This window comes from Gracilinanus agilis, chromosome 5 (assembly GCF_016433145.1).
Source record: "Gracilinanus agilis isolate LMUSP501 chromosome 5, AgileGrace, whole genome shotgun sequence".
NCBI lineage: Eukaryota > Metazoa > Chordata > Mammalia > Didelphimorphia > Didelphidae > Gracilinanus > Gracilinanus agilis.
The window spans coordinates 109,184,843-109,197,263 of NC_058134.1; the positions used below are offsets into that span (position 1 = coordinate 109,184,843).

A 12,421-nucleotide genomic window follows, 5' to 3' on the forward strand; every position below is an offset into this window, starting at 1 on the left:
GGTTCTTTTTCTTAAAAGGAATCCATTTTCTGAATATTGGAACTAGAAAACTTTTAGTCTAAGGGTGGCAAATTATAAGCATTTAGGTACCTTCTTATTAATTCATTTAAAGACTAAAAAAAACTGGTTAGCCTTTCTCCTAATATTATTATGCATACAGTTTTCTTATTAGAACTGGGTTGGGATTCAGATCATCTGAATTCTAGTGTTAGCAATGCCACAGACTACCTTAGGCAAGTCACTTAATTGTTCTGAGCCCAAGTTTCATCACTTATTAAATAAGAAATTGATAAAGATAACCTCTAGGTCTCTTTCATCTCTAAGACCTTAAAATCCTATGAATTAGTTCTTTTCACATATGTAAAAATAGACCTAATTCTGAATACCTCTTAATATTTGGGGAAATCTTAGACTATATTACACCAAGGTTCAGATAAATGTCAGAGTATGCCAATTAGATACTAAGTCATAGCCAGTATTAAATGTGCCATTTAAACTGCTGGTTAAACTAGTTATAAAAATGACAAGACTCAGAAATTCAATTGAATTGAACAAAATATATTAAATATCCCTTAATATATGGTAAGACATCCAAATATAAAATAGATACTGTTGACAAGGAGCTTATATTTTAAATGAGTATTCATCAAGCTCAAATAGCAAGATCAGAAATTAACATTTTAGTGGAGGGGGAAAAAGGTTCGTATCTTTAGAGCTGGCCAAAAAGAATAGAGAGAGTAGTATATAGTCAGAAAAATATTTAGAAGTCATCTTGCTTTGAAGGGAATGGCAGAAGTTAGAACTTTGTAACTGACAGTAATACAACTCTTAACTTGTATCTGTAAGTGAAAGCATGTAAAATAAGTGTTAGACAATAAAGATAGAGACCAATTCAGAGATTTAAAATGCATATTTAAAAATCTGACAAAAAGCATTGAAACCAAGGTGGAAGGGAATAAGGAATTCACCAAAAAGTGAAACAAGGTAGATGTTCAATCTTTTGTAATATAGCCCAGTGCTATTTGTCACCTAAGTATGAATCTCAGAAAGCAACTAAAAATGATTGTAAATTTGCCAGGTATGTGCTTGATTTAAATATGTGAGTAAGTTACCCACTTAACAGAATTAAAAATCAGGCCTGAATGTTGATTGAGATAGGAACACTCTCCCACATTAAGCAAACATTAATTATGTGCAGAGGTACTAATTATGTGCTAAGTCCTTGAACTAAAGGACAAAATGAAAAGCAAGCCTATGAAAAGCTTACATTTTCCTGGGAGTATTACCACATTTACAAAATGAGTGAGTTAGTAGAAGATAATTTAAGGAGGTAAAGAACACCAAAAACTAAGAAAATCAGGAAAGATTTTACCCGTAGGAGATAGCACCTAATTTGAGCCTTGAACAAAGCTAAGGATTCTACAAGTCAGGGTTCAGGATTAAGGATATTTCCTACATTCAGAAAGCCTGTGGCAGATCAAATGCCTAATGTGTGAAGCAGGAAGAATGCCAGTATGGCTTGAGCACTGAATATGTGGATGAAAAGTAATGTGAAATCATTCTGGAAAGATGGATTGAATTAAAATAAAGGGATTTTTAATGGCTAAACTGAGAGGTTAATAGTGTTTCCTGTAGACAAGAAAAAGCCACTGAAATTAAGAGAGTGAGATGATGAAATCTACTTGTGCTTTAGAAAGATTATTTCAGCAGCTAGATAAAGGATAGACTAGATATCTGAGAAACTAGAAGGAAATCAATTAGGAATCTTTTTACAGTAGATTCAGAAAAGGAGACAGAAATGGGAGAGTCAAGTAAGAGAAGAATCCGGAGAAGGCAATGTCAGCAAAAGTTTAGGAAGGAGAGAAAGCTATTGGCAGTGGGGAAAACTACAGAGTGGGAGAAAAGAATAGGAATTGAGAAAAGGTTTAGCAAATAATAGATTAGTACAATCAAGGGATGGTTTGGAAGTCAAATTTCAAGGGAGTTGACAAGACTAGGATGTGGACACAGTGAGTACAGGCAGCTTTTTCCAGGAGTTTGGCAGCTAAAAGGACAAAAGATAACAGCACAATAGCCTGAGGGAGATGTCAGAGCCAAGTAAAAACTTTTTGGGTTGAGAGATTTGAGCATATTCATATGTAGCAAGGAGGGAATTAGACTATAAAGAGAGATTGAAGATAGAAGGAATGATTAAAAGGGTAAGCTCCCAGAGATGTTCTTGCATTGGTATCAAATGCAGAAGCAAACAATTGGCCTTGACCAGAAGAACTAGCTCTTCCTTTAAAAGTAGAGCCAGGAAGGAGATGATGGGAATGCTATTGAGAGGCTTTAAGGCATAAATTAGGGGAGAGCTTACAGCTAATGTGGCCTCTATCATCTCAATAAAAAGAGACCATAGTCTAAGTCTGCTTAGACTTGAGAAAATAAATAAATAAATAAATTTTGGAGCAAATTTTGTGAGGAACTCATTTCACTAGAGAATAACAGAGATTACCATGCAAACATGATCCCAGTTGAATTAAGATAATTTGTAGTGGAACACTTATGCTTTTGCAACTTCCTTCAGTGGCATTCAGTAGCATATAAGAATAGGAATGGAAAAGAAGGGTGCTGCGAATAACCTAGTTTTTTTAATTTAGCAAAGTATGAGTGGTAGTAGAACAAGGGAGCAGTATTCAGGAGTAGGTGATGTTGTATAACTTTGGTTGGCTCAAAAGCTTTTAAATCTAGAGTTGAGACTTAGAAGGGAAGAAAGTGAGACTAATTCAGGGTAGATAGACTAGAGGTGTGACATAATTGGAGGCTTTTCACAATGAGTAAAACATAGGATTAGAAGGAGTAAAGCAGATTGAGGATGGCAAGTTTGCTGTCCAAGAGAGGGATTTCATAGTACTGGATAATGGTGGTAAATCACTTAGGGTATAACCTTTCTTTTGGGTGGCCAAGACAGAAAGAAGAACCTATGACCAACAGGATCATAGGAATTGAAGAAGTTAATGAACTAAGAAGCCCAAATATTTGATGGATATCTATATCTATCTATATCTATATACATATACATATGTATGTGTGCATGTGTGTCTGTAAATCCCCAAGTGGAAACAAATTTTGAGGAAAAAGACTATAAGCCAGATAGTAAACTCCTTGAGGAGATAGGGAAAATGTCTTGGGGGGCAGTAGATGACTGCAACTAGGATTTGGATAGGGTTGATAGAGGTAGATGAAGTCAACTTCTGTGGAGGAGACAGCTGAGGAAACTACTTTGGGTCTGGAAATAACATTGAAGATCAAGGAGTTTTCCTCTTGTTCCTCCTGGTCTGGTGTGTCAGGAGGCAATAAAAGAAATACTGATGGTATTTCTGTCATGGGCAAGATAAGTTTCTATGAATGAAAGAAGATGGACAGGCTGTTAGAGATCTAAAATAAAGAGAAATGTGTTAATAATATAAGAGTTTCCAGAGGACCCAGTCATTTGGGAGGGAAGATCAGAATAGAGACTCATTAAGGGTAGGGCTGAGGCAAACGAGGAAGAATGTTGAGGATGTGGATTTTCATCTAGGCATTTGGCAATTCTGAATCATAGAAATGATGTATTTAGCAGCCATATGTTAGGATTGATAGCCATTGGGATGACTGTGTCAGATCACTCTGAAGTACAAGAAGAAAGAGAAACAGTTTCCATTTTCTGGATCTATAAATACCTAATAAACAGCTCCCTAAGAGCCTTCTCAAGTCATATTTATCACTGCCCATAGCATGATCAGTCTCAACTCAAGTAATATGGGTTTGGAGACATTTGAGTTATTACTAGAAGCTAGGTATATAGGCATATTTCCTGTCCTGTTTCCTGGCTTTCATCATGGCCAGCAGCCATCCTCTAGAAATAGAAGGCTTGAAATAGAAATACTTTTTAGAATGAGGTAGCAAGATCTGGTTACACTTTGAAGTCCACTTGAGAGTTCTGCTAAGGGTAAAACTAAAACCCATTGGCCTATCCTGGCTCCCAAAAGCTTTCCTTTGCCCCACTATGTGCTTTCATTTGTTATGTTCAAGTTTCATTCATTCAGTAATTCTTAAGTCATCACACAAAGCATTCTACTAAGGGCCAAGGAAGGTACCAGAATAATTGATGTAGTTTTTATTCTCATGGAATCTATATAATCCTCACCCGTAACCAGCACTTAGTGTTTTCTCCTCTCCTCAATAGGAATAGCTAATTAATCTACCCTCTCTTCCTTCTGGTTTCCCTCTAGACCAGCGATGGGCAAACTACAGCCCGTGAGCCAGATGCTGGGTTGGGGGTGGGGGCTGAAATGTTCTATCCTGAGGCACTACATTATTCCTAATCTGACGAATACAATGAGTAGGATACAATACAATGAAACTTGGAAAGAGTTGCCTTAGAAACAGACTGACAGATGAGCATTTCCTTTCCTTTGGCCCCCTCTTTAAAAAGTTTGCCCATCACTGCTCTAGACTTATGATACCTATTTGCAGAATATGTATTCTATCCTGACTGGTCAGGGGTATACTCTTTGGCTGTGGAACTGTGAGCTTTATATTTCTGACTTGTATTGATATTATATATAAAGAGATATTAATATAAGGTGGTTAGATATCATCGGAGTAGATAGAAAGTTGGCCTCACCCTCAGAAAGCTCAGGGTCAGGTTCCACATCTTTGAATTATTGGACTATGTGGTCCTTGATAAGTCACTTAATTAATTTCTTAGTCTGACAGGCAATTCTCCAAGGCCAAGCAAATGTCTGTCAGTATTGGTAAAAGGAGTTTCCTCACTAAGAGGTGCCATACTTAGAAGTTAGGAAGATCTAAGCATAAATCCTGCCTCAGATATTGCCTAATAAGTCACTTCACCTTTCCTTTACTTGTGAGGCAGTTAGATGGAGCAGTAGATAAAGAGCCAAAACTAAATCACCAACTATTCTGCCACTTAGAAAGCCTTGGGGAGTTGCCGTGGGGAAGAAGGAGAGGTTCAGCTGCCTGAGAGTTGAAGTTCTTTGCCCCAGGATCACAGGCCAAGATGTCTCAGTTAGGATCTGAACCCAGATCTTTGTGACTCATGCCAGCTCTCCGTCCAATCTTAAGCATTGCTTTTAAATATAAAATTAAGGATGGAAAATTCTCCCTCCTTTCTATAAAACTAAAATTGGATTATCATACAACATTAAATCCTCAAGATCATCATGTGACTTCAAAATTGACACACTGACTATTCACATATAAAATCTGATCCTTGTAGTTGTGGCAGTTATTTAAGTACATTCAGCCCACTATTAGAACTTAGAATCTAATCAAGTAAACGATAAATATACTGAAAAGAAAATTTATCTTTTACTATTGTTTATGAGTAACAAATGACTAGTTGGACCATTATACCCTCTAGTTTAGAGGATAGAGAAATCCTTCCAAACTGGCGTGGTCATAGAAAGACTTGACAGAGAGGGAGAATTTGAGTGATTTAGGTTTAGTTAGGTGGAGAAAAGGGATCGAGGAAGGCATGTTCTTAGAATAGGGTAAAATGTGAGCAAATAGTAAAAAAGTACATGTTCACAATAGACCGATCTGACTGGAGCAAAGAATTCATATATGAGAGTCATAGAATATTAAGCTGGAAGCTTATTTTTATAGAAAACTATCTGATGTTGGCTGTACTGGAAAGGTACAGTGTTCTCTGATCTTAAATTACTTAATGGTAAATTTTTTATTTTGTCATATCTAAAGGCTATTATAATGTTACTTCCTATCTAGGATCATTTTGCTTCACAATTTAAGTACTATTAAGTTTCAAAATCAAAGATTTCAATCATGCTTCTCAAGCTAAAATAATTTTGGCTTTTTTTTTTTTTCAGTTATTTACATGCCAAGTCAATCATCCACAGAGACCTCAAGAGTAATAGTATCCTTTCAGTACTGTCCCTTTGGAATGTAAAAACAACTTGCCTTTTTCTGTTGTGGGGCTTCCTCACATTGTATAAAAGTTTGCATGTTAAATATGATAATATCAAGGTGAAAAGTATTGATTGGAATTCAGCCATGACTTTGACTTAGGAACCATTATCAAAACCTTTTGGTTTTCTGACCGAGCACAAGAGTAGAATCTGCAAAGGTTCTCTGATAGCAGCTTTTTATTTTTGTTTCACCCCAAATTACTTGTAAGATGGGTCAGAGTTTCTAGGACTTTCAAGTCCTTCTTGGCCTGCCCAGTAATAACCTGCAGATATAAAATATTACATAGTACATGAAGTGGGATGATAAAAAGGAAGCAAAGATATTTATATTTACTATGTTCCGTCTTATGCATCTGTCACCTTAACTTCTCCTGCTGTAACATACCACCTAAGTGGTAGGTGTTTCTGACCAAAATGGTACAGACTGTCATCCTTGCCAGCTTTGGTAGCTATTCTGGGATGGTTTGAAGGCCTTCCCAAAAAAAGTGTCAGGATGGCTTTCTCACCCACTCAGAGTTCATTCCTAGTATTGAGAATATGAGACTTAGGAATAGGCCATGTAATTTAAATAGGACTCATGATTTTTAAAGCAAACTTGATAACTTTGGAAAATGATAAAACTTTTTTTAAATGACACGAGTAGAGTTCACAAAGTTATATAAGTTAGATTCCTTGTAGCTAAAGCTTTTTGTGGTGTTTGTAGGGTTTAAAATATAGATGTTGTTTTTCTTTTACTTACTTCACCTCAGATATATTTCTTCATGAAGACCTCACAGTAAAAATAGGAGATTTTGGTCTGGCTACAGTGAAATCTCGGTGGAGTGGCTCCCATCAGTTTGAACAGTTGTCTGGATCCATCTTGTGGATGGTAAGAATTTAGGCTATTTCATCATTATAAGATTTAATTTTTGCTCTTTGAAGATGCCACTCCCTTAAAAAATTGCATTTTTTACAGTTCTCAGTAATTACACAGAAGCTAATGGTAAGTCTAAGCAGGCTGCAGTGAGGTGGTGCTCATTGTGATGAATTTGTAGGAGAATATAACCCAAACCCAAATTTACATGGGTCAAATAAGTCTGGATGAGTCACGGTCTGTTTTATTGAGGGAAATATCTATACTGATGAGATCAAAGATATAATCAGGTATTTAGGTTCCACTCTTGACACATTTTTTATAAAAGATAAGAAGAAAATTCATTCTTGTTAGCTGAATTTTAGACCAGAAATGTGTCACTCATAATCTAGTAGTTCAAATATTAGCACATATGCCTAAAATGAGACCTTTGCCAAGGAAAAAAAATACATCTACACTGGAAAAGCATTATTTGTAATTACCATATTAAAATATCATTAAAAGGTTTGGGGGGTTTTGTTTGTCTTTTCTTTATTTTGTACATTTCTTTTGATAAGAGGGTTAGGAGTAGTAGTCTCAGCACCTATGAAGGGACTCATAATGGGAATTTCTTTGGCTTATATTGATATTAGCAACTCCTTTGTAATTTAAGAGTATTAGAAAGTTGTCTTGGGGGCACAGAGGTTAAATCACTTAAATTACTTGCCCATGGTCAAAATTTGTATAAAAGTCCTTATTATTTTCATTGTCATTCTCTCAGTAAGAGTTCTATGTTACATTTGGACCAGTATGACAGTTTGGACCAGGTGATAAAGATATATACTTAAAGATATATACTAAAACTAGGTAGTAATGGTATCCTGAATGTGAGAACAATATCAAGGTGGGCAAAAAGCAGTATCTTGAATCCTAAAACTCCAAAGCTAAAGTTACAAGATCAAAACAAATGTCACTGATATACTTTTGCTACTGTTTGATTTGAACCAGTGAAGGGTATAGGCAAATTGGTAAATATTTTCAGGTTTGTCCTTTCTTTTTTTTTGTTTTCATAGTTAAATATTCAGTGTCATTCGTTTACTGATAAATAAGTAATGGGCTTATCTTTACTTCCATTAGACTGTTTTTAGATCAAAGAGAAATCCAATAGTAGATCAAAGAGAGATCCAATATTATTTAGAGCTTTCCTTCTATAAGTTAACATTACTTTCAATATTAAATATTCAGTAATAGTCACAAACTAAAAGAAAGTTTGGCCAGAATTGGGGCTTAACAGATTTTCCTTCTCTTCAACTTCAATCTTAAAAAATTATAAGGAATTATAATTATAAGGAAATTGCATTTCCTTCTCTGCTAGAAAGGAAAAAATTGCCTGGATTAAAATTTCAGATTTTATTTCTTGTTGATCTATGGAGTTAGGCACCTTTCCCTAGTTGTTTTTTTTTTAATCAAGTAAGACAATTTTTATTTCACCTTAGGGCAGTTATTAATCTGTTCTGCCATTCTTTCCTTCAAAAACATTAACAATCAAAAGGATTGAAAAGTATGAGTTTTAGAATTGGGAAGGTAGAAGCTAATGATTCCATGAGAAGTCAAAGAAATAAAGTTAAATGAAAATAAAATAGAAGAAAATGTGAGCTGTCTCATCAAAAAAAAACACAACTGACCTGAAATATAGTTTGAAGAAAGATTATTTAAGAATTATTGGACTACCTGAAAAGCTATGATAAAAAAAATCATTTTTCAAGAAATTAAAAGGGGAAACTACTCTGATATAGTAGATCCAGAGGCAAAATAGAAATTGAAAGACTCCACCAATCACCACCTGAAAGAGACCTCAAAATGAAAACTCCCAGAATTACTATAACCAAATTCCAGAGCTCCTATGTCAAGAAGAAATTATTGCATGCAGCCTGAAAGAAATAATTCAACTATCAGGGTGTCACAATTAGGATCACACAAGATTTTGCAGAAGGCTTGGAATAGGATATTCCTGGGGGCAAAAAGGAGTTAGAATTACAACTGTGAAGGGAGAATTAAACTTTTCTTTGTCTATCAATCAGTGGCTTTTAAATTAATCAATCAAGCACTCAAAAAACCCCTATTTAATACTAAGTAAGAGAGTTCACAAGTCACTTGCTAAAGTGGGTGACAACTCCAGAGGACACTGACCACCCCCGGGCAATATTGAAAGACTGCAATTGATTCCTGTAAATTGGAGGAAGGGACAGAAAGTGATGTGGGAATAGGACTATAAAAAGTCCTGAATTTCCTGTCCAAGAGACTTTGGCTTGAATCTTCTTCAGCTGGGATCTTGGGCTTGGATCTTGACCTTGGACCTTTGGCTTGGATTTTGGGCTCGGACCTTCTCCTTGGGACTGCTTCTTTGGAGGACGGCTTCAGAGACTGCGTCAGTGAGCCAAGTGCCCTCTGGAATTGTACCCACTTTAGCAAGTGACTTGGGAACTCTCTTACTTAGTGTTAAGTAAGGGTGTTTTGAGTTCTTGATTTATTAATTTAAAAGTTACTGATTGATAGACAAAGAAAGTTTGATTCACTCTTCACACAAACAAGAATAACCGACCTAGCAAAAATGAGTATAAATCCTTCAGAAGAAAAAAGTGAATACTGGATTAGGGGACTTTGAAACATTCCTGATGAAAAAACCAAAACTAAATAGAAATTTTGATATTTAAATGACTCAGGAGAAACGTAAAAAGGAATACATGAAAGAGAAATCATAAGGGACTTAAAGTTAAACTGTTTACATTCCTACATGGAAAGATGGCACGTGTAACTCAAGAATTTTGTCATTATTAGAGTAGTTAGAAGGAGTCTACATAAACAGAGGGCACATTATGAGTCAATTGTGTTGGAATAATCTCCATAGATAATATAGGGGTGAAAAAGGATGCACTGGGAGAAGGGGAAAATTTTCTCACATAAAAGAGTCATTCAAGAAAGACCTTTTATAGTGATGGGGGAAGAGAGGAGTGGGGGGATGGTACAGGCAATGATTAAATCTCATTCTCATCAGAAATGATTCAAAGAGGAAGTCAGGAAGGCCTAAGTTCAAATGTGGCCACAGATACTTCCTTGCTGTGTGACCCTGAGCAAGTCACTTGATCTTATCTGCTTCATTTTCCTCATCTGTAAAATGAGCTGGAGAAGGAAATGTCAAACCATTCCATTATTTCTACCAAGAAAACCCCAAAAGAACTCACAAAGGGTCAGATGTGACTGAAAAATGATACCATAGATAATGAAGTAATATCAAAAATTTTTGCAGCAAGTTTCTCTAATAAAATTTTTAAATAATTGAGTCAGTTTTATAAAAATAAGAGCCATTCCCCAGTTGATAAATGGCCAGAGGATAGAAGTATATAATTTTCAAAAGAAAAATTAAAACTATTAATAGTCACTTGAAAAAAGTGCTCCAAATCACATGATTAGAGAAATGTACATTAAAATGACTCTGTGGTACCAGCTAATACGTATTAGAAATGACAAATTTGGAGATGGGGGAGATATACAAATGCACTGTTAGTACAGTTGTGAACTGTTCCAACCATCCTGGAGAATAATTTGGAAATGTCCCCAAAGGGCTTTTAAAAATATAGACCCTTTGACTGAACAATGCCATTATCCCAAAGAAATAAAAGGAAAAGGAACTATATGTACAAAAATATTTATAGCGATCTTTTTGAGGTGGCAAAGAAATGGAAGTTGAGAGGATGCTCATCAACTGGGAAATGACTGGAGAGGTTTTGGCATAGGATTGTGATGAAAGTACTATTGTGCCTATAAGAAATGATCAGGAGTGTAGTCTCAGAACAAGGTAAGACCAATCTGAACTGATAGAAAGTGAAGTAAGAAGGACCAGGAGATCAATGGACACACAGTAAAGCAATGTTGTACTTATGATCAAATATGAAAGACTTGGCTACTCTGAATGATACAGTGATCTAAGACAATTTCAAAGCAATCATGATGAAAAATCCTATTCATCTCTAGAGAGAGAAATTATTAACTCAATGAAAATTGAAATACTATTTTCTTACATTCTTAGTTTTTCTTGCTTTTTCTTTTACAGTGTGACTAATATGTAAATGTTTTGTATGATTTCGCACAGAATTGATATCATATAGTTTGTCTTCTCAGTGGGTGGCAGAGAGATGGGAGAGAAGGAATTTAATTAAATTTTTTAAAAGAATATTAAAAATAATACTTTTTAAAAAGAAAAAAGACAAGTGTGAATTCAGGTCACAACTAACTGCTGAATATTCTGCTGTTGCTATTGAATCAGAGCTACATATGGATCTTGTTATCCTGTGCTTGGCACTAAATAAGTAATTTAATTTGGGTAGAATGGTCATTTTTATTGTGTTAGCTCATCCTACCTATCAATGTTTTTCCAATTGTTTAGATCTAGTTTTAATTGTTTCGAAAGTGTTTTGTAGTTATGTTCATATAATTCCTGTGTTTGTTTTGGTAGATAGATTCCTAAGTATTTTATATTGTCTAGTGTGATATTAAATGGCATTTCTCTTTCTAAACTCTTGCTACTGAGATGTGTTGGAAATATATAGAAATGCTGATGATTTATGTGCATTTATTTTGTATCCTACAACTTTGCTAGAGTTATTATTTCCACTAGCTTTTTAGTTTATTATTTAGCATTCTTTTAGTAGACCATCATATCATCTGCAAAGAGTAATAGTGGTCTCCTCATTGCCTATTTTAATACCTTCAATTTCTTTTTCTTCTCTAATTGCTACTGCTAGTATTTCTAGTACAATGTTAAATAATAGAGGTGATAATGGGCATCCTTGTTTCATTCCTAATCTTATTGGGAAGGCTTCTAATTTATCCCCATGCAGATGATGCTTGGGTCTGGATAAATAAAAAGAAATAACTGTACAGCAAAAAAGGTGCAAAGAGCCTGCTCTTTGCTCAGGTTTGGGGGGGGGGGGGGGGGCGTGTCTCTGGAGGTGGGATGGCATGGCAAAATGAAATGAAAACGAGCCAGAATGCAAGTGAAATTGTAGAGCCTGTTCTCTCTGGTGCCATCTGCTGATTTTTATTTTTATACCCTTTTTTTTCTTTATGATCTCATACAGATTTTGATTTTCCCGTACATTAAAAATCACACATTAACTTTTGAAATATCATATGATTGGCATTTACTAATTGTCCTACTGTGATTAAACAAAGAAGCAAGCTTGTTAAAAATTATTCATTACAGAATGGCTTAGTTGGAGCTTTATTATTTTCAGCCATCCGTAAGGTATAAGAACATCATTTCCTAGTTAAGCATAATGGTTAATTATATTTTAACTAATTAAATCAAGCATATTCTTACTCTATGTTATTCAGACATATCATCAATCAAGAAGATAGTTATGGTAGTTGATTACATCAAAAAAGATACAATAATATCAGTTTAATCCAAATATTGTTTCAATTATAGTCTTTCATTTTTCCCTATTCTTCAAAGGTAAGTTTGCTGTTCTTTCTGCTACAGGGTTAATAAGAATGCAGTTCTGGAAGGATGATTCTGTGCTAATTTGTCATTCCCCTGTTTTCCTTGTAATTCACTGTT

The 12,421-nt window shown here is 35.1% G+C and overlaps 1 protein-coding gene across 6 annotated transcripts in view; it reads left to right on the forward strand.

Annotated features, from left to right (window-relative positions):
- Window positions 1-12,421, forward strand: part of BRAF (B-Raf proto-oncogene, serine/threonine kinase) — a 164,654-nt gene that overhangs the window by 129,452 nt on the left and 22,781 nt on the right. For all 6 annotated transcript variants that reach the window (XM_044678547.1, XM_044678545.1, XM_044678546.1 and 3 more), the window contains 2 exons: window positions 5,871-5,917; window positions 6,719-6,837. In XM_044678547.1, the coding sequence (XP_044534482.1) occupies window positions 5,871-5,917; window positions 6,719-6,837 (166 nt within the window). The remainder of the gene's footprint in view (window positions 1-5,870; window positions 5,918-6,718; window positions 6,838-12,421) is intronic.